Here is a 21,317-nt window from a genome sequence, read left to right as displayed (position 1 = left end):
AGAGCAGGCCAAGGACCTGCAAGCCACAGTGGCTGCCCTTTGTGTGCTGCGAGGTGGGGGACCCTGGGCAGGAAGCTGGCTGAGCCCCAAGACGGCAGGGGCCATGGGCGGGGAGCTGGTGCCAGGCCTGGGGGCCCTGCAGAGGCGCAAGCAGCTGCTGGAGCAGGAGAAGTGGCTGGCTGGCTGGGCCCTAGTGCTGGCGGGAACTGGCGTCGGACTCATGGTACTACACGCGGAGATGCTATGGTTCGGAGGGTGCCCGGTGAGTGGAGCTCTTGTCCTGGGCTATGGGAGGCTGGGGGCTGAGACTCCTGGGTCTGAGGGGGGAGGGGCTGGGGGTCCGGAGTCCTAAGTCTGAGGGGGGAGGAGCTGGGGGTCTGGACTCCTGGGTCTGAAGGAGGAGAGGGGGCTGAGACTCCTGGGTCTGAGGGAGGAGGGGCTGGAGGTCCGGAGTCCTAAGTCTGAGGGGGGAGGACCTGGGGGTCTGGACTCCTGGGTCTGAAGGAGGAGAGGGCTGAGGTTCTGGATTCCTGGGACCCAAGGGAGGTAAATGCTCAGGGCTGTCTCTGCAAAAGGAAGGGAACAGGGGTCACAGTGCCTCAGTCTTTGAAGGTTTTCAGTGGGACAGCTGGACGTCCGGGACCCCTGGAGGCCAGGGGGTGGCTGATCAGATCCTCCAATCTCCCAAGAACAGATCAGGGGAGAGGTAGCCTCAGGTTCAGCGAAGGGAGGGTGGGGAGAAAGATTAACTTCTTCCAAGTAGGCGGCAGCTCCTTGGTCCTTATCTAAACTCAGGTTTACCCAGTGCCTCAGCAGCAGCGAAGGGCAGAGACTAAAAGAAACTGGCTGGGGTGGGGGTGGGATATGGAAAACAACCCCCTGCCCCTCCCATGTCCATCATTCCCAGCCTCCCCAGGGTCTGCAAGCTATTTAGTCTGGGGCACAGTGGAGAAGTAGGTGTACAATGGCTTAGACTCCTAGGTCCCAGGGGAGGGGGCTGGGAACCCAGGCTCCTGGGTCTGAAGGAGGCTTAGAGCGTCTTTGGGGGGAAGGGGGGCCTGACTGAGGATAGTGTGAGTGGGGAGGAAAAGGACAGGTGGGGCCAGGACCGGTCTGAGCAGGCTCTCGGCACATTCCAGCCTCGGTCTGGGCAGCAATGGGGCAGATGGAGGACAGGGGTCAGAATCAGTGGATGAAGGACAGAACAGAATTGCTTAACCGGAAAGGAGGGGTTGGAGAACTGTCTAGAGTAAGGAATGTGGAATCGGGCTGGCTGGGGGGCGCTGATGTGAGGATTGAGTTGGGGGGCATTCCTGGAGGAGGGAAGCTCAGGCTTGGATTCGGGGGCCGCGGAGGAGGAGGGCAGTTCCGAAGTGACCAGGAGCCACATGGAGGGTCAGGGCAGGCCAGCTTCCTCTGGCCGGGCAGCCGAGGCCAGGGCAGCAGGCACAGAGGGGGTGGGGCCGCCGAAACCCATGCCAACAGGAAGCATGGCCAGGGCCTACCCGCCGCTCCCACGCTTCAGCACCCCACCCAGCAGGGGAGGTGGGGACCTGAGCTCCTGGCAGATGGGAAGGGACAGGGGGTCTTTCCTACCCCACTCCCTCTCTTCCCCTTCTCACCTCTCATTTCTTCCTTCCCTCTGCCATCTGCCAGGCTGCTGCCTCCAGCAGCTGGACTCTGGGGAAGCTGCTGCAGCTTTCTGAGCCTCAGTTTCCCCATCTGTAAACTGGGGGTGAGGGGTGAGATATGTGGCCCTAGGGGTCCTCCTCAGCCCCCTTTCTACTTGTGCCTCAACAACATCCATGCCTCCTCCCCACCTCCATCTCAGTCTTAGGAGCTCATTTTGCAGGGACCCAGACACCTGCTCCCCAGGGGGAGGGGCTGGAGGGGAGGAAGGTGCCCAAGTGGGGGAGTGCAGGGGAAGAAGATGGAGATATCAGCAGGGGGAGGGGCGGAGAGAGACTGCGACTGAGAGACAAAGGCGGTGTGAGACAGAGACGACGATGCAGTAAGAGACAGAAGTACAGCCACAGAGAAAGACAGAGCTCCCCAAGTTGAGATACACACAGAGAGATGGAAAGTCTGACAGAAACAGAGACCCTCAGACATAAGTAGAGATTGAAACAGAAGCATCCCCAGAGACAGGGAAATTTCAGACTGAGTCAGGGATTTGGGGGAAGAGGAACCAGCCAAGTAGAGAGAAGTGGTGTGCAGTGTGGGCAGGGGGTATGTCTAGTGGAGTAGAGTTTGGGACAAACTAAAGAAAGAGACAGGGAACCAGGGAGCCTTAGAAGGATGAAGGGGTAGGGGAGGGCTAAGAACAACAGCACCACTGTTCGGGGAGGGCTGGGGGGGCAGGCCCCCTGGGGCAGGAAACTGGCCCTCTTCCCCTGCACGGAGGTGGGGCCCTGGCCCTGCAGTGGGGAGCTGGCAGACATCTGTGGAGAAACAGGTGCTAAGCTCAGCATGGGAGCCCAGGTGGATCCTTCTCCCTGACAACACTCCTCACACAGGGTCCCCTCCCCACTCCTCCGAGGGAATCCAGCAGTCCCAGTCCCCACTAAACCTCTCCTTCCAGAATTCTAGATCTCTCCAAGGTATTGCCACACAAAGAGAGGGGGAAAAAAATCTCTCTGTGGTTTTTGGAGGCCATGTGCTTCCGGCCAGATCTGCCCTGGGCTTAGAGCCAGAAGAGAGGGCAGGGGGAAGGAGATGCAGGGGCCAGGGCCCCTGAGAGACCAAGTGCCCTGGGTGGGGCGGGGAGTGGGAGGGTGTCATTCACTCCCTGGGTATTGGGTGATCATTTCTAGGCTCCTTGGGGAATTGGGAAGGTGGTAGGACCTTCTAGGGCAGGTTGCTTTCTCAGGCCGGACCAGCTGTGTGGTCAGGGAAGGGAAGGGGAGCTTTTTAGAGGCCAGATGTCTGTTTCTAGACCTCCCCACTCCCCCACCCCCTAACTGAGGAACTATTTTTGGTGGGGAAGGGGATGGGGGAATTAGAAAGGGCTGTAAGTTGCAAGGTCTCCCCTCAGGTGTGGATCCTAGGAGAATGGCTGAAGAGGAGGGTATATACTGGCGTCTGAGCCAGGGCTGTCAGTCTGGGAAGGAAGAGGGCACTCTCCCTGGGGACCAGATGATGGGTTTGAGAGTTCCCCCAAACTGAGACATCGGGTGGAATCAGGTTGGGGGGGGAACAGGCAGGGAGGAATGGGTGGAGGAGGCCAGGAGATTGGGAATTGAGAAGGGATGGCATTATGGGAGGAAGATGGAGGGAACTGACCAGTTGGGGACCTAGGATCTTACCCCTTTTTCTGTCCCTCCCCACAGTGGGCGCTCTACCTGTTCCTGGTTAAATGCATGATCAGCATTTCCACCTTCTTGCTCCTTTGTCTTATCGTGGCATTTCACGCCAAAGAGGTCCAGGTAGGGCAGGCCCCACCCCTGGGCCCCTTCCTTGCTCCCCCCAGCCCCCACCACTCCCTGTCAGCTCACACTTTCCACCCTCCTCCTCCTCCTGGTCTGAGTAATGAGGTTTCTCCACCCTGAGATTTGTCCACACCCTCACCCACGAAGATGAGAATAACCACAGATAGACAGACTGAGCCTCCTGGAGCAACCCAGTCCCATGCTCCACCTGCAGCCCTGTCTCCCCTTGCATGCCCATGGATGCTGAGAGCTCCCACCCCCAGGCAGCCTCACTCCAGGCCCAGCCCCCCAGATCTCTGTCCTCCATCCTTGAGGACCCACCTATTCTAGCCCCAAGCAATCTGAAATCCAGGCTATGCGCCTGAGGGTCCTTCCCTACTCCTGAGCTCCCCACCTCTGTGCCAATTACCCCCTATACCCGGGGGGGGGGGAGTCTTCCCACCCATTGCCCCCCTCCCATGTCGTGTCCCACCCAGACACTCAACTCTCCACCAAGCTCTCCCCTCATCCCATCCCCCACATCCCTATATCCTGTTGCCTTTACCCCTTCCCCCATCCCCCGAAACCTTTGTATATAAAATGCGGGTTATCCATCATGTGTAGTAATTCCCCCTGCAGTGCCTGCTCAGTAAAAAGTACATAATAGCAGTCATTGAAACAGTTAAGTGGCCTGGATCTGTGGCTCAGCTGTGCTGCTACACCTGAGAGACCTGGGCCTCAGTTTCTGCATCTGTAAAATGGGGGTAAAAAGGCTTTCAGTTTCACTGTGTTATGAGCATCCCCTGAGTCATAACATGCAAAGGAGATAGAGCAGTGCCTGGCCCGTTCATTCGAAGTGCCCTGTAAATGTTCGCTATTGTCATTGCCAATGGTATATGCGGTTTTCAGTTAGTTACTACCCCTGCCCCCAGAAACAGGAGGAGATGGCTCCGTGCATCTGGACTGTAAGCTCCGGGGAGGCAAGGCTTTCTGCTCTGTGCACCTGTATCTTCAATATATAGAACAATGTGGGGTACACAGGAAATTCTGGAAGTGGGCTGAGACTGAGGGCGAGGGGGTGAGGAAGAAAGGGGAGAGACGTCCTCCTGAAGGTCCTGTCCCACTCCTTCCCCACCGGCCCCGGGCTGTTGGGCGCGCCCCCCCAGCTCTCCTCATCTCTCGGCTCTGGCAGGCGGGAGGCCGCCTGACCATCGTGTCACCCCCTCCCCCGTCTGTCCCCTCCCCGCAGTTGTTCATGACCGACAACGGGCTCCGGGACTGGCGCGTGGCGCTGACCGGGCGGCAGGCGGCGCAGATCGTGCTGGAGCTGGTTGTGTGCGGGCTGCACCCAACGCCGGTGCGGGGTCCGCCGTGCGCCCAGGGTTTGGGGTCCCGGCCCAATGCGACGCAGTCCTGGCCGGGCTTCCTGGATGAGGGCGAGGCACTGCTGTCGCTGGTCATGCTGCTGCGCCTCTACCTGGTGCCCCGCGCCGTCCTCCTGCGCAGCGGCGTCTTGCTCAACGCGTCCTACCGCAGCATCGGCGCCCTCAACCAGGTCCGCTTCCGCCACTGGTTCGTGGCCAAGCTGTACATGAACACGCACCCCGGCCGCCTGCTGCTCTGCCTCACACTTGGCCTCTGGCTCACCACCGCCTGGGTGCTGTCGGTGGCCGAGAGGTGAGGGTGCTGGGGGTGAGCGGTGGGGGGTCCCTGGCGCATCTGAGGAGCCGTTCACAGCCACAGCTGCCCCGGGCAGTGGTACAGCTTGGGCCCCTTTGGGCCAAAGCAGAGGAGAAAGCTGTTTGTCCACACTCATCCACTGGGGTGGGAGGAACCAGCCGGCCAGCTCTGCCCTTCCTCCACCCGCCGCCTCCCGTCTCCCCAGGCGCACACACACCCTAGCAAGCCCTTCCTTTCCTGCCTCCACACCTGTCCTGCCTCAGGTCTCGGGGCACCTGTTCAGTCTCTAAAGCCAGGTGCTGGGGCCCAGCCAAAAGTTGCAACTGCCTCCTTGGAGGACGGTGACACCTTTTCTGAATTAGCACAGATGCCCTGTAGGTGCTCCCCACGATCCTGGGGCGGTGGCGATTTGGGGCTTCTCTGGAAGGGAATTTCCTGCAGGGAATGGATACAGGATTCCAGGCTGCCTGCTGGACAGACTGGAAGCCGGGCCTCAGGTTCTCTCTCTTACAGATAAAGAAAGTGATGGTAATCTTAGCCAGTGGGTCTTAAAGTGTGGTTCCAGGACCGGCAGCATCACCTGTGAACCTACTGCAAATCCAAATTCTCAGGCCCTACCCACACCTACCAAATCCAAAACTCTGGCAGGTGGGGACCCAGCAATCTGTTTTAACAGGGGATTCTGACCCAGGCTCAAGTTTGGAAACCTCTGGTTTGGTACATCTGGCAAAGGATTCTTCTTTTTTTTAAGATTTTATTTATTTATTTGACAGAGAGACACAGCTAGAGAGGGAACCCAAGCAGGGGGAGTGGGGGAGGGAGAAGCAGGCTCCCGGCTGAGCAGGGAGCCCGATGCGGGGCTCGATCCCAGGACTCTGGGATCATGACCTGAGCCGAAGGCAGACGCTTAAGGACTGAGCCACCCAGGCGCCCCTGGCAAAGGATTCTTGAGGGGAAGTGGGGAATGACAAGAACTGGCTTTAGATCCTTCCTCTCCGACCGTCTGTTTCCTCATCTGTAAAAGGGGTGTCACATTTTACCATCTTTGAAGTTTCCCCAGCAATTCTCATCTCTCAGGATTTTAAACTCATTCATCTTGTAGGATGTTTTCCTCCCACCATGTTTCTCATCTGAAAAATGGGAGGGTAGGCAGGAGGTCAAATTTCTGAACCCCAAGGCAGAAGTTCCTCAAACCTGAATGTACTTCTGGATGAGGGGAGCAGGGCCTAACAGTGCAAATTCAGTCCCCACCTTCAGACACTAGATTAGTGGGTCTGACATGTCTGGGGCCTCATGAATGAAGCTTTCCCTGCTGACCCTGATGCAATGGTCTGCGGGCTCAAGTTTAGATACATCAGGATTTTCTGTCCCTTCCATGGCTGGAACTAAATGTCCCCTTCTATGAAGTGAGGGGAAGGGAGGGCAGGGTCCTGCCTTTTTAGTCTTGACAGGGCCACCTGTAGGCCACAGAGCATCTTTATGGACATTAGAAAAAAGCACTCCTGGCTGGCCTAATCAGTGGAGTGTGCAACTCTTGATCTCGGGGTTGTGCGTTTGAGCCCCACGTTGTGTGTAGAGATTATTTTAAAAAAGTAATAAGAATCTTTTTAAAAAAGTAGAAGAGAAAAAGTCGCCCCTTCCCTCTGGGTGGATGCTGACAGGGTGTGACAAGAGGACTTTGGGCTGGGTTTCTGCCCCCTCTCAACCCCTCAACCTGCTCTGAAAGCAGCAGTCCTGGTAGCCCAGCTAAAACCAAACAGGCTTTGAAATTGGCTGGATCCAGGTTCAAATCCCACAGCCCAGAGTGGCTGAGCGAATCTCGCCCAGCTCATACAGCTGAAAGGAAGCCAGGCAGGCCCTCCAAAGCCCAGAACTTACTTTTTCTCTGAGTGCTTCTGGGGACTGTAGGTGTGTTAGGAAGGAGAGTATCAGACATCACGGGAACCCCTGGGGTAGCGTTTCGGGACTAACCCATTCTTCCCCACAGGCAGGCCGTTAATGCCACCGGACACCTTTCAGACACACTGTGGCTGATCCCCATCACATTCCTGACCATTGGCTATGGAGACGTGGTGCCAGGCACCGTGTGGGGCAAGATTGTTTGTCTCTACACTGGAGTCATGGTGAGTACAGCCCCCTCAGGGACCCTGCCCCTACCCCCAACTGCTTATCCCCTGGGCCCAAAGAGATCATGGAGCCAACAAAGGCACCCAAGGCCCCCCCTCCCAAGAAACTTGGGTGTCTGGATGCCACAGCCCCATTTCATTTCAAAATCCAGGAATCCATCCCCTAAGTCCTTGCTCTCTTTGGAACTTAGGACCCTAGGCCCCACCGTCCTCGGGAACACAGGCCCCTGACTTCCCAGCCCCATTTCCTTCCAGAATCCAGGAATCCAGCCCTGAGCCTCACGAAGGCTCAGACATCCTGCCCCTCAGCCCCCTGCCCTCCCAATCATCTAGGACACAGGCCCCTGGTTTCCCAGCTCTAGGCTCCTCCAGGACCCAGGAACCCAGTCTCCAGCCTCCATTAAGGCCTCATCAAAAGCATGCCTGTGGGGTCAGCCTGCCTGGCTTCAATTCCTACATCTGCCACTTCCCAGCCAGGATCAAGCCTGTAATCTCCCAGTTTCCTCATCTATAAAATGGGGGTGCTGATACTAGTGTACTCCTCATGGAGCTCCTGAGATGAATTAAACCACGTAAAGGGTCTCAGCACCCAGCACACAGGAAATGCTCGGTAAATGGGTCAAGGGGTGGGGGGTGGGGAGGGAAGGCTTTTATTTGTAACTGGCCCCAAGCATCCAGCTGCCCCTACTCTAGCTCATGTCAGATATGAAGCAGAGGCTCCCCAGAGTCGGCCTCCTCCTGAATCCAGACTTCTACCATGTTCCCTTCATAGACCCAGGCATCCAGTTCCCCCTACCTAGCCCCTATCCTCTTCCAGGACCCAGCACCCAAGGCCTTGGCCTTCACCTACGCATGAGCTCTGGCTCCTCCCACCCTCAGAAGCTCAGGCTGCCAGCCCCAGCCCTGATGTCCCAGAAAGGATATGCTACATTTCCACTGGTGGTGCATGGGGTGATGAGGAAGTGTGATCCCCTCCCCACAGAAGTGGGAAAGAGGGGCAGAGATGCAGCCAGGGAAGCACTCCCAAAGGGTCAGGGACCCTCAGGGCTGCCTGGGACCTCCTCCCTCATTTGACACCAAGAGAAACAGACCAAGAGAGATCAGGCGATTTGCACTTGAGCTCACAGCCCACCTCCTGGCAGAGAGGTTCCCCCCAAAATGGAATCATCGTAACTAACTTTATCGAGTACATACTCTGTACCAGACACTGCTCTGATCACTTTCCGGGTGTTAGCTGAAGGAATCCACAGAGTACTACTGTGAGGGCACGCCCATCGTACAGGGAAGAAAGTGAAACCCTGAGAGATTAAGTAACGGGCTCAGAGCTGGGCTTGGAACACGAGCGGTCCTGGAGCCAGCATTTGTGACTAGTAAATTGTTCAGAGTTTTCATGAGCTGAGACACAGCTTGGGAAAGGGGAAGACTTCAGAAGAAAATTCACTGTAACTCAAGGAAGAGCAGCAGGTACCACCAAACAGCTGATGGATCAGAGGCCTAGGGAGAAGGGGAGAGTGTTCAGACCAAGATGCTCGGGCAGGTGAGGCAGAATGAGGCCAGGCTAAGTTGTCTGGAGGAGAGGCCTAGAGCTCTGAAGGCTCTGAAAGCAAGGGTAAGAAGTTTGGGGCAGTGGGAGCCTAGATTAGGGTAAGGGGGGCAGGGTCATAATTGTTAGATCTCCCTAGCATCGGGTCAGGAGAGAGGAAAGCTGGAGATGGTCCAGGAGGGAAGGGACGGGGCCAGAACTGAGCAGGAGCCATGGGGGTGGGAGGAAGGGGAGGGACACCTTTGGTGACCTCATGGCCAACTGGGTGTGAGCAGTGGGGAGGAAGGGCTCCCGCAGGAGCCCGACCTCTGCCTCTCACCCAGAATCAGCCCTTCTCCCCTTCTCCAATCACACCTTTAACAAAAGAGGGCATTCTGGTGGTATAAACACTACACATGCAAGTGGGACTCAGACGCATGACCTCTGATTCTAGCTCTACCCCTCGGGGCTGTGGGACCCCAGTTCCCCTCTCTGGGCCTGCTTGTCTGTCAACCAGGGGTGGTCTTGCCTGCCTTCTGTGGCTGTCGGGAGGGGTGAGGGAGTCTGATGGCACAGGAGCCCCCCAGCCCTCCTGTCATAGTGTCTGCTGTGCCCACAGGGGGTCTGCTGCACAGCCCTGCTGGTGGCTGTGGTGGCCCGGAAGCTGGAGTTTAATAAGGCAGAGAAGCATGTGCACAACTTCATGATGGACATCCAGTACACCAAGGAGGTGAGAACGGGCACATGGCACCCACAGCACATGCCTCCCTCAGACCCGGGAGTCCAGACGCCGTCCCCCTCGTCCCAGAGCCCTAGAGGTCTGCCTCCACTGACACTGTGCCCACCCCCAGATGAAGGAATCAGCTGCCCGAGTGCTGCAAGAGGCCTGGATGTTTTACAAACACACGCGCAGGAAGGACCGTGGGGCCGCCCGCAAGCACCAGCGCAGGCTGCTGGCTGCCATCAACAGGTGAGGGCCTCTCTCTGTGCACATCTCCTCCCTTCTGCATGGTGTGTGTGAGCGAATGTGAGTGTGTGCCCAGGTCAGGACACCCGTGTTTGGGCTCACCGAACAGTGTCCACCCAGACCTCACGGTGACTCTGTCTGTGATGGCTTGTCTTGCACGTCTGCGTCTGTGGGTCCGTGCCACCCTTGTCGGGGTCAGGATACCTAAGAGATGGGCTCAGGGGTGCTCTACCTCTGGCACCTCTTCCTCACCGGACCGCGTCTATGTGAGTCTCTCCTCTCCTTATCCCATCCCCGAGCTGGGGTCACTTCTGACCTCCGGCTTCTTCCCACAGGTTCCGCCAGGTGCGGCTGAAACACAGAAAGCTCCGGGAACAAGTGAACTCCATGGTGGACATCTCCAAGGTACCAGGGCCCTGTGGGAGGAGGGGTCTGGAAGGAAAGGGAGGTCGGGGCGGCTGGCAGGGACATCTGGCCCCAGCATAGCGAACACTGGCAGGGGTCTGGCACACACACGCACTCGACAAAGGGTTGTGGTTGAATGAATGATATGATGGTTTCTTAAACTCATGGAGGGGACTGATCCCTTTCAAGCTTAAAAAAAAAAAAAAAGGAAGAGAAATTGCACAAAGAACTCCAGTGTTTGGTTTTACATTATTTTTATTGTCGAGTTAATGTGGACGGATATAAAATTCCTTCCAGGGGCACCTGGGTGGCTCAGTCGTTAAGCGTCTGCCTTGGGCTCGGGTCGTGGTCCCAGAGTCCTGGGATTGAGCCCCACATCCGGCTCCCTGCTCAGCGGGAAGCCTGCTTCTCCCTCTCCCGCTCCCCCTGCTTGTGTTCCCTCTCTCTCTGAGTCTCTGTCAAATAAATAAATAAAATCTTTAAATAAATAAATTAATTAAATAAAATTCCTTCCAACTATGACTCTTAAGACAACAATAAAACCAAAGCAAACATACAAAAACCAAGTTCAAACACAAATGACAAAACCAATAAAACGCAAATTAACAACACTGACGCAGATGGGGCACATTGTTTCAGTAAAAGTCAGTAAGAGGGGCCCAGAGCCACAGGGGCTTCTGTGCTGGGCAGGCTTGCCTGGCCGAGGCAGACTCAGCTTGCCCTTCTTCGGCTGGGACCACCTGATTCAGCTAGTGCTTAGGGATGGTGATGTCACACCCGTCCTCTTGGCTCACAGCACCTTTTGCTTATCAAGCGGCCTTTGCTTTTTCTCATTAGCCTGAGACAAATCGAACAGTGGCCCTTAGCATCAATACCATGGCAAGCACAGTCAGAGACGTGGGCCCACAGGCCTGCATGGCAGGTCTCAGTGAGGAGGTGGTGGCCTAGATCTGCCAGAATTGGCAGGTCATAATTTCTGAAGATTATCCAGCCAAAAACTGAGAATTAAAGAATTCTCACAGAAAGCTCACACACCCTCAGGGATGAAGCTGTGACTCCTAGTTTGAGAAGGTAATGAAAGGGCTATGTGGATTTTGAAGTCATTTATCAATTCCACAAATACTAGGTGAGCACCTACCTTCTATGTACCAGGCTTTACTCTAGCTGCTGCCTTGGGCATGTCATTTAACTGCTCCAGGCCCGTTTCCATAGTTGTAAAAACGGGAACAGAATTCTCACTCCCCACACTTTTAAGAGGATTTAAACCATGTGTGAAAAGCACCGAGCCAAGCAGCTGGGATAAGGAGGAAGTCTACCTCAGCCTGCTGATACCTCCGACCCTCTCTCTGCCCAGATGCACATGATCCTGTGTGACTTGCAGCTGGGTCTGAGCAGCTCACATCAGGCCCTGGAGAAGCGGATGGATGCACTGGCAGGGAAGCTGGACACCCTGACTGAGCTGCTTAGCACTGCCCTGGGGTCGAGGCAGCTTCCAGAACCAAGCCAGGAGGCCACGTAGCTGGTGAGGCGGCTGGGACTCGGGCAGAAAAACATCCTGGAGAAAGGGTGCCTGTGGATAGCACCTCATGTGGCTAAAGGGGGAGGGGATGGCCTTGGAGACAATGCTACTCTTTCTCTTCTGCTCTGCCTGTCTGGAGGAAAGGACTCTAAGTTTGGGGCTAGACGGGCAGGGGAGGAAGGAGACATTCCTTCTCCCCTTTGCTGACCCTCAATACCCTGTCCTTTTCTTTGTGTGGTCTGTCTGCCTGTCCCTGGACATGTTCCCGGTCTCTGTCCAAGTGCCCAGTCTCTTGGTGACAGGAACACCCATCCTCTTCCTTCCTCCTCGGTCCACTGGTGTCTATCTGTCTCCACCTCAGTGTCCCTGCTCTTACTCTCCCTCTGGTTTCTGGCCTATCTATCCATCTCTCTGCTTGTCTCCCCAGGACCCATGGAGGAAGAACCAAGCTACTTTCCCCAGGACTGAGGTGGAGGACATTGTCCCTGCTACTCCTGACCCAGCCCTATGAATAAAGCACCTCAAGTGCAAGGACCAAAGGGGCCCCACCTTAGGGTGGGCTCACTCACTGATGGCTGCTGGAGACGACACTGGCTCAAGGAGAAAGGCTGTGGCCACACACACACACACCCAAACCCCTGCCCCAAATGGGAAAATGGTCACTACTACCCCATATACCCTGGACAAAACATCCTTACTGTGCTGCTATGGATGACCTCCAGCTTTCAGTTAGAAGTGGAGATGCCTGGGGGCTGAGACTCCTGGGTCCCAGAGGAGGAGGGGGCTGAGACTCCAGGGTCCCAGAGTCCAGGATCCTGGGGTGCCTTAGTTACCACTGGATAGCGGAGCTAAAGGAACCAGGCCTGAGGCTGAGGTGGCAGGAGGGAGCGCCCCCTGGTGGGACAGCAAGGAGGACACAGTTTTCCAGAGCTGCAGAGAATATCTGGTGGGGAGAAGGTGGGGCGGGGGGGGGGGGGGGAGCACAGCTCACCAGTCTCTGCTCTTAACTTTGTAATAAATGTTCAACAAAGCCAGAAGAAGCTGCTGTTTCTTTCTAAACATATGTATATTCCCAATAGGCAGGTCATCAAGCGGAAGGCCCTTGTCCTGTCCACTTCCCAATCTACAAAGCAGACACCTCCTCTAAGTCCCCTCCCAGCTCTGTAGGCCAAGACGTCCTCAATAGCGCGCCCCCCGCCCAGATCTGAGGCTAGGAGCAAGGGCTTCAAATCCAGGATTTGGTTCAGGGTCCAAACCTAGCTCTGCCATCCACCAGCTGTGTGACTTTGGGCAAGTGGCTTCACCTCACCTCTAAGATGGGTTCCCATGGAACTGCTGTGAAGACGGAAACAGAAGAGTGGCACAGGGGATCGGGTATTTTGTAAGAACCAAACACACGAGATAGTTGATCATTTTTATTATTGCCATTGATTTTCAGACAACGCGTAGCTGCTTTCTTCTGCTGCCCTTTCCCCCCTACTCATCTCACCAGAACCTAGATGACTACTCAACAAGAACCCCAAACCATCCCACATACTCATTTCAGTATCTGCTAAGACTTAGACAAGAAAAGGGAAAAGGCTGGGACTTCTGGAGGTCCAACTGTGTGCTCCCTTTCTGTAAATCACCACAACCACTTCCTGCCCTGCTTCACCCCATTGTAAAGATGCAGAAACTGAGGTTTCAAGAGGCGCCAGGTCTAGAGGCCAGGAATCTGGCTGCAGGCCCCTGATTTCACACCCTGCCTGCCCTGCGGCTAAGCCCTCCTTCTGCCCTGTCTGAGGTGAGTCAGAGGCAGAGTGGCCTTGGACCTCCAACCGAGGTTTCACTTCCCACAGCAGCTTCATTCTACTTTGAGAGGCTGATTCATCCTTGCTTCCTTCGATTTGCAGGGAAGCCCGGGCTGCGAGTCATCCTTTTCTGCTGAGCTATCTTTGGATTTCCCTCCATATCCACAGCTAGCCTCATGCTTCAGCCCTGAGAGCTAAACTGGGGCTTGTACCACCCACTGCCACAGACTGCCCTTCCTCTGGACGCCAGCCCACCTGGGAGTAAAGGAGACAGGAATTAGATGGGATGTCTGATGACATTTCCAACACCCTCCCCCTGCAGGAAGCCCTCCTGTGTTGCCAGATCCCCTACCAAACTCATTCCTCCTAGTCACACTCCACTGCCCCCGGCACACTCCTTCAGGCCTCAGCTTGGATGTCCCCTTCTCTAGGAAGCCCTTTCTGAAGCTCTCGCAGCCCCATGAATCTGTCTCTATCACAATATTTTTTTTTTAAGATTTTATTTATTTGACAGAGAGAGAGAGCACAAGCAGGGGGAGTGACAGAGGGAGAGGGAGAAGCAGGCCCCTTACTGAGCAGGAAGCCCGACGCGGGGCTCAATCCCAGGACCCTGAGATAAGGGCCTGAGCCGAGGGCAGATGTTTAACAGACTGAGCCACCCAGGCGCCCCTCTATCACAATATTTTTTGAGCCCAGCGCCTTGCTAAGTCCTTTATAGATGAATGACCTCACAAAATCTCTAAAAAGGAGGCAAAGTGGGTATTGTGGCCCTGTTTTACATACGAGGTAACTGAGGCAGAGAGATTTAAGAAACCTGCCCACAGTCACAGTAGAGATGGGGGAGCTGGGATATGACCCAGGCAGCCTGGCTCCAGAGCCCCCCACTTAGCCAAAAGGCCCATCCAGAAACTCAGAGATGACTGCACCATATTTTCATGTTTGTTCTCTACTGTGTCTTCAATGTCAAGGGCTGGCATATGCAGGGCCTCAGTGAAGATCACTGAATGAAAACACCAGCTACCTGGGGTGGCCCAAACTCCTCACCTTCTATCACAGTGGTTTCTGTGAGACAAGGTAGGAACTGGGTAGAAGGGGCTCTTCACTAAGAAACTAAGAGAACACATGAGAGATCTCCTGCTCTGAAGTATCTTGCCCCTGCCTACCCGCACCCATTCCCCCAGGTGGCACATGGGTCTTGAGACCCCCCCTTCCAGCAGTTTCTGCACTTCCGCTCACAAAATCAGCACTTCCTGAAGGCCCTGCACGAGGGGCTAGGGCTGTAGGCATGAATCAGAGAGCTCTGTCAAGGGGTGTCTCACAGTGCTTTGGGCTACTTCCCTCCCCTGCTTGTTTTGCCCCCACTCCCATGAGAGGACTGGATGGGGAAAAGAGGGCCCGGAGTGGGGTGGGGTGGGGGCTTATCAGGGTTAAAGAGCTAGTCAGGAACTGAGACTGAGGCAGACCCTGGCCTCTCTCATGCACCCGCCTCCCCAGACACCAAGACTCTCTCAACATTCAAATATGACTGGGTCTGGCCCTGGCCCAAAACTCTTCTGGGGCTCCCACCTGCCCTTCTGTCAAAGTCTAGCTCCTTAGCTCAGCTCATTTTTTTCTTTTATTGAGAACCATTTTACATAAAGCACGCACATTTTAAATGCAGTCTCAATGAATTTTTACAGATTTATTCACCTGAGCAGCCACCACACAGATCAAGCTAGAAGTTTCCGGCCCCTTCAAAGCTCTCATGTCCCTCCCTACCCTCCTCCATCCTCAGTAACCACCATCCTGACCTCTTCTGCCCAACTCTGAACCATGCTCTATATGCTAGTGTGTACTGGCTTCCTGGGCTCCACACAGTGACCACGAAATCCATCCAGGCCGCTCCACTCTTTTTCACTGCAGAATAGTATTCCATTGTGTCACTATACCCACAGGTCTCACCTGGGGGTGCTCTTCAGGCTCTGGCCCACCCCTCCTCCAGCCTCCCCCGACCCCATCCTGGCTGCTAACGATTCTGCATCCAATTCCAGTGTGTGGGTTTTTCCCCCCAGCACCAAGCAATTCTCAGACGCTGGCTAGGTGTCCTACACTTCAACTCAATTCCACACTGTCTACCTGGAGACAGATTCCACAGGTTAAGAGCTCAATCCTATAAGACTGCACCCCCCCCACCCCCACTGCCGCCAACCTTCAGACGCCAGTGGCAAGTCCGGGTTGACACCTGTGCTTCTGACCAACCAGCTACAGATCACAGGTTCCAACGAATTCCCCCTTGGGTTGGATTATTTTGCTAAAGCGGCTCACAGAACTCAGAGAAACACAGAAACATTTTACTTACTGGATTCCTCGTATATCATATATCAGTAATTATTATACACCAGGATAAAAACTCAGGAAGAGCCAGATGGAAGGGACACCCAGCTAAGGTATGGGGAAGGGTGGGAGCTACCAGACTCTCCAGGGGCACCGCTCTCCCCACATCTCCACGTGCCCACCAACCTGGAAGCTCTCGCAACCCTGTCCTTTTGGGTTTTGATGGAGGCTTCATTACATAGAAATCATTAATTAAATTATTGGCCACTGGCAACTGCTCCAACCCCCTTCTCCCTTCCCCGAAGGCCAAGGGTCAGACCTGAGATTCTAACCTCTAATCACAAGGTTGGGTCCCTGGCAATAAGCCCCCAGCCCTAGGTTACCTAGGTACTTTCCAAAAGCTGCCTCATTAACATCACAAAAGACACAGCTACCACTCTCACCACAGAAAATTCCAGTGGTTTTAAGTGCTATGAGCCAGAAATGGGACGAATACCAAATATATTATTATAAATCATGGTATCACAGCTGCTCCTGCCAGGGGACTCCTCTTCCCCAACATTCCTTGTTGTACCTGCCCGCCACTGTCCTCTCCCTCTTGCCGCATCCACTTAGAACAAACATCGCCAGCATTTACCCAGTTCTTCTTCATGTTCATAAAGGAAACCCTACCATTTACATCAGCACCAGACTGCAGACCTATCTTGAGCTTTTCTGCTGTGTGGAATAACTGCCAACACAGAAGACACAAGAGTGGTTTTTACAATTTGGAGGGGAGGTCAGATGGCACAGCTTTCCTTTCTTTTACCAGGGTGAATGGGCCCCTCTTCAATTCAAGTCCAATTCCTCTCTCCACCTGTCCTCTGTCAGCACCCCCCCTTTCCTCTTTCAGGACCCGGTTCCAAAGCGTATGAACATAATGAAACTTCTCCCGCCTTAAAAACACCCCACTAGCACTTCAAGCACCTTAGATCCTGCGTTATGTTTAAAGTTCACTACGTACTTACCGAATTGCAAAACATCTGGAATTCAAATTCAGAGTTTAGATATTGTAAAATAACCAGGATGTAGAAATCCTTAAAAGCAAGTTCTTACAGAGTCACTCTCCGTTTCATACAACAACATGGAAGATTCTCGCAGACATAAAGAGCAAAAGAAACCAGACGCACAGGAGACCTGCTGTAAGATTTCATTTATACGAAGTTCAAGAGCAGCCAAAACTTGTCTGTGACCGGAATCAGATCAATGTGGGGTGGGGAACTAACAGGAAAACAGCACCAAACAAATTTCTGGGGTGCTGCAAATGACCTCTATCCTGACCTGGTTAGTAGTTACAGCAGGACATAGATTCATAAAAATTCGTAAAAATTCACTGACTGTACCCTTAAGGTCTGTGCCCTTTGCACTTTATCACACGTAAGCTCCATCTCACCAAAAAAGGGTTGAAGAAAAATACTTGTAAACTTTTCCTCGCAGAATCTGAATTACGATATTGTGAAGACTGGGGCATAAAAAGAAAGCCATGTTTTTTCTTTTTTAAAATAAATATTTATTTATTTATTTACTTGAGAGAGACACAGAATGAGAGAGAGAGAGCACAATTGGGGTGGGGGGGCAGAGTAAGAGGGAGAAGCAGACTCCAACACCCCCCCCCCCCGCGAAGGGAGCCAGGAACCTGGGATCATGACCTGAGTTGAAGGCAGACACTTAACTGACTGAGCCACCAGGTGCCCCCAAAGCCATGTTTTCTTCATGGTGGACCCCACGCCTACCTCTAACAACTTCCCCGGACCTCTGGTCCCCAGCTGATCACTGTCTCTTTGGAACCCTTTGTTCCCTTGGCTCCAGGTCACCTCCTCTGCTGATGTTCCTACTGTCAGCCCCTTTCTGGGGTGCTGGTCCTTCCCCTGATTCCTAGATGTGGGAGGCCCCAGGGCCTAGCCTCTGCTCTGTCTACTCACTCAGCCTGGATGGTTTTAGCCAATTCCAGGGCTTTAAGTACCATCTATATACTAAAAGCTCCAAATGGAGCATACTTGTATAGCTGCTAATAAAATGACAAGACATCTGAGATGTGCTTTTAAAGAAGTAAAGAAACTCCAAGTAAAAAGTGTGCTTATGTGTGGGAGGGGAAAAGAGAACAAGAGAAGTAAAACGTAGATGACTATCAATACTGAGTGATGGGCATGTGAGAATTCTTCATACCACAATACCTTTGTGTTTGCTTTTAAAATTTCATAATGCAAAAAAATTTTTTTTAATAAAATAAAATTTCATAAAGTCAGTAAAACCTGTGTATCTACAAATCCTGGTTTCTCCCCCAAAGTGTCACTCCTTACTTGATATCTAGTGAGTATCTCAGAGAAAGTTCAAAGCTTGTCAATTTCCCATCAAGATGACTCATAATTCATCTTCGTAAAAAAGCATCACTCTTCATCCAGTTGGTCAAGCCCAAAACCTTTAGGATAACTTTTAAGTCATCCCTGATTCATGCTTCCTCTCACACAACCCTCTTCCTGAGTCACGATCATCTCCCGTCCAGGCAGGGACATGGGTTTCCTCATCGCCTGTGTCCATGCCTGCCCAGCTGCAGGCCATCTTCCCCACAGCAACCAGCACTGCTTTAACATTTTTGTGCATAAACAGTCACATGGCTCAAAAATGCAGAAGTCTTAAACAGTCATCCTCAGGCGCCTGGGTGGCTCAGTCGTTAAGCGTCTGCCTTCGGCTCAGGTCATGATCCCAGGGTCCTGGGATCAAGTCCCACATCGGGCTCCCTGCTTGGCAGGAAGCCTGCTTCTCGCTCTCCCACTCCCCCTGCTTGTGTTCCTGCTCTCGCTCTCTCTCTCTCTGTCAAATAAATAAATAAAATCTTAAAAAAAAAAAACAGTCATCCTCACAACTCTGATCCACGGGTCTATGACCCTCATCCCCACAAGCAACCACTGTCATTAATTTGGGGTGTTCACTACAGAAATTTTTATAAAACATACATCCCAACATGCTGGTCCTTGCTCACGGCCTCCAATGCTTCCTGTTATACCTGAGAAGTAACTTCCAAAGTCCTTATCATGGCCTATAAGACCCTATGTAACCTGGCTCCTCTCCATAGCTCCATTCCTAAACAATCCTTCCTCTCTTCCCCTCGCTCTGCTCTAGTCACCTGGTAACCCTGACAATCTTTGAACAGCCGGCTCCACTCCTGCTTCTTCCAGGGGTCTTTCCACTGACTGTTTTTCAGCATCTTCATACGGCTCATTTCCTTACCTTTTTTCAGGCCTCTGCTCAAATGTCACCTCCTCAGAGAGCCCTCTCCAACCACCTGTCACTCTCTGACCTCTGTCACTCAAAATTTCCTTACCCTGACTTTTCCTTCCAAGTATCTTTTACCTGACATCATCTGTTCTACTAGAACATCTGCTGCTAGAGGGCAAGTGCTCTTTCCTATTCACTGTAGGATCTCTAGCCTACAGCCACGCTTGGCAGCTTACTAAACTTCCATAATTCATTCAATAGATGAATAAAATGGACAAGTGAATAAAGAAATGAACAGATCATTTGGCAATAGCTCTCAAAATTCCCAAGTTGATACCCTGGACCCAGCAATTCTACTTCAAACAAGGTATCACTGATAATACTGCCATATACATACAATCAGATGTATGACGATATTAACTGCAGCAGATGTGAGAGCTAAAGTTCAGAAACAGCCTAAATGTTTACCAGTAGGGAAATGGATAAAAAGCATGGTACGTCCACACAACCATGTCATTAATATGAGAAAAGGCAGGTCTCTGGGTGCTTGTTTGCACCACTGACTCACCACTAGGCGGGCTGCCCGCTGCCGGGGGGAAAAAATGTGGGCTTGCTCTGTGGTGAGACAGGCTTGCATTTGAATCCAGGCCCTGCTGCTTCTTGGTTAGGGGACTTCTGTAAGGACCTTCTCTCTCACTCATTTTCTGCATCTGTCAAATGGGGAGGGGAAAAGGTTGTCGTGATGTATATAAAACACAGCCTGGTACACAGTGGGCCCAATGTCAATGTCAGGCCCCTCCTTTTTCCTTTTTAAGTCGTTTCCACCTGAGGGTTGCTCGGAGTTGTGAAACTGGCATGGAGGGTGTTCTGGGATTGAGAAATTCAGTTAAGAAAAACTGGTAACGACCTAACCGAGATTAAGATGCTAAAGAGGAATACGGACAAGACATAATACAGATGGCCTGATTGTCATGTGTGTCTCTGGGAAACACCCACAGTCTGGAGAATCCACAAACAGGGCTCTCAACTTAGGTCTGTGTGACTAGTGTTTTCACCAAGCCTGTGGCAGCCCGGAGACAGTTCCCCCTGGCACAGGTACTGAGAAAATGGCAACAGGGAGGAGGCTTGCAGGGGAGAGGGCGGCTCAGAATCAATCACTATCATTACCACTGTAAACCACAAAACATGACAACACATAGTGCTACTATGCACCAGGCACTGTTCTGGGAACTTCCATCCATTTAACTGCCGTTAATATCACAAGGTGCTGCCAACTTCATTTTAGAAACGGGGGCAGAGAGGGCTAAGGAACTTGGCTAAGGTCGGCTGCCATTTATGTGAACCCACATTTATGTGAACTCAAGCTCTTTAACGCCAATGCTTTAAGAGTAGTTCCAGAAGGAAACTGGGAGCCGGTGCTTTAGGAACGGAATATGGGAACCACAGTAGGAGACTTACTTTTATTGTGTACCCCATTAGGTGCTTCAACTCTGTCAGAATGTACCTGTATTCCCTGTCCAAATAGAAATTAGAAAACGTTTTAAGTAAGATTTCAAAAGAAAAGTGGTAAATCCCCCACCCACCCCCCATTCGCCGACATGTTTATGAATCACCGCCCTCTGAAGCGAGCTTTCCCCCCAAAGGTAACCGCCGGGCCTCGCTAAGGCGCTGCGCATGCGCTCTCCGCGGGCCGCGCGCTCAGCCCGGTATTCCCCTCAGGCGTGCACAGGGCTCCGCCACAGGCGTCTTCAATTTTCGGCCCTTAGTCCTGGGTCCCTCCTCCACTGCGGCCGCCGAGGGACTTAATACGTGGTCCTGTTCCACCCCCTCTCCCCCCATCTCCGTCTCCCATACCTTCAGGCTAGAACCTGCCCCTGGAGACCCTTCAGGATCTGAGCTGCCCATCTGTGCGGCCTCACCTCCCACCCCGGGGGAACTCTGAATCCAAAACAGTCTAGACCTTTCCCTCTGCCTGGAGTGCTCCTGGCCGTGCTTCAGGGTCCAACCGGACCTGGGCCCTTTCCCTAAGTGATTTGATCTGCCTCCCTCCACAGAGCGGGTTGTCTTCCAGCACTCACGCCGGTCTGATTCATTCCTGTGTTCTCAGCACTTCCTCGGCCCAGGACCCAAAATTCCTCCCTGCCGCTCCACCCTACCGAATCCAGCCAACAGCACTGACGAGGCGGGACTCGAATCGGCTATCTCCGTAACCACCCTCTCTCCCGCCGTGTTACACTCCCACAGAGGCCCCGAAAGACGCGCACGCGCACTAAGGCGGAGCCGCAGCGTTCTCCCTCCTCCCCCTCCGTCATCCGCATGCGTGCTGAGGCCAA

At 53.5% G+C, this 21,317-nt stretch overlaps 1 protein-coding gene and 1 long non-coding RNA gene across 4 annotated transcripts; one reads left to right on the top strand and one right to left on the bottom strand.

Moving 5' to 3' along the window:
• Positions 1 to 12,602, top strand: KCNN4 (potassium calcium-activated channel subfamily N member 4). 2 transcript variants are annotated; one of them, XM_034986669.1, is made up of 9 exons: positions 1 to 262; positions 3,330 to 3,425; positions 4,657 to 5,084; positions 7,075 to 7,210; positions 9,355 to 9,465; positions 9,587 to 9,705; positions 10,038 to 10,107; positions 11,462 to 11,629; positions 12,054 to 12,601. In XM_034986669.1, exons 1-8 carry the CDS (start codon positions 104 to 106, stop codon positions 11,624 to 11,626), a joined length of 1,284 nt encoding a protein of 427 aa, XP_034842560.1. In that variant the 5' UTR covers positions 1 to 103; the 3' UTR covers positions 11,627 to 11,629; positions 12,054 to 12,601. The 2 variants fall into 2 exon arrangements, with proteins under 2 accessions (XP_034842560.1, XP_034842561.1); XM_034986670.1 differs by lacking the exon at positions 3,330 to 3,425 and having other exon boundaries at positions 25 to 262; positions 12,054 to 12,602.
• Positions 10,525 to 21,313, bottom strand: LOC117998097. 2 transcript variants are annotated; one of them, XR_004675944.1, is made up of 4 exons: positions 21,063 to 21,313; positions 20,443 to 20,497; positions 19,553 to 19,694; positions 10,525 to 10,562 (listed from the first exon to the last, which is right to left on the bottom strand). It is a non-coding gene; the product is annotated as an uncharacterized LOC117998097 (long non-coding RNA). The 2 variants fall into 2 exon arrangements; XR_004675943.1 differs by lacking the exon at positions 10,525 to 10,562 and adding an exon at positions 18,543 to 18,579.
• Between the last annotated feature and the right edge of the window lie 4 nt (positions 21,314 to 21,317).

The sequence above is a fragment of the Mirounga leonina genome, unplaced genomic scaffold, assembly GCF_011800145.1.
Source record: "Mirounga leonina isolate KUSES-001 unplaced genomic scaffold, KU_Mleo_1.0 Mir_376, whole genome shotgun sequence".
In the NCBI taxonomy this organism is placed as follows: domain Eukaryota; kingdom Metazoa; phylum Chordata; class Mammalia; order Carnivora; family Phocidae; genus Mirounga; species Mirounga leonina.
Note: the sequence above shows the minus strand (reverse complement) of the source record. Positions and strands in the feature narration are given on the sequence as shown.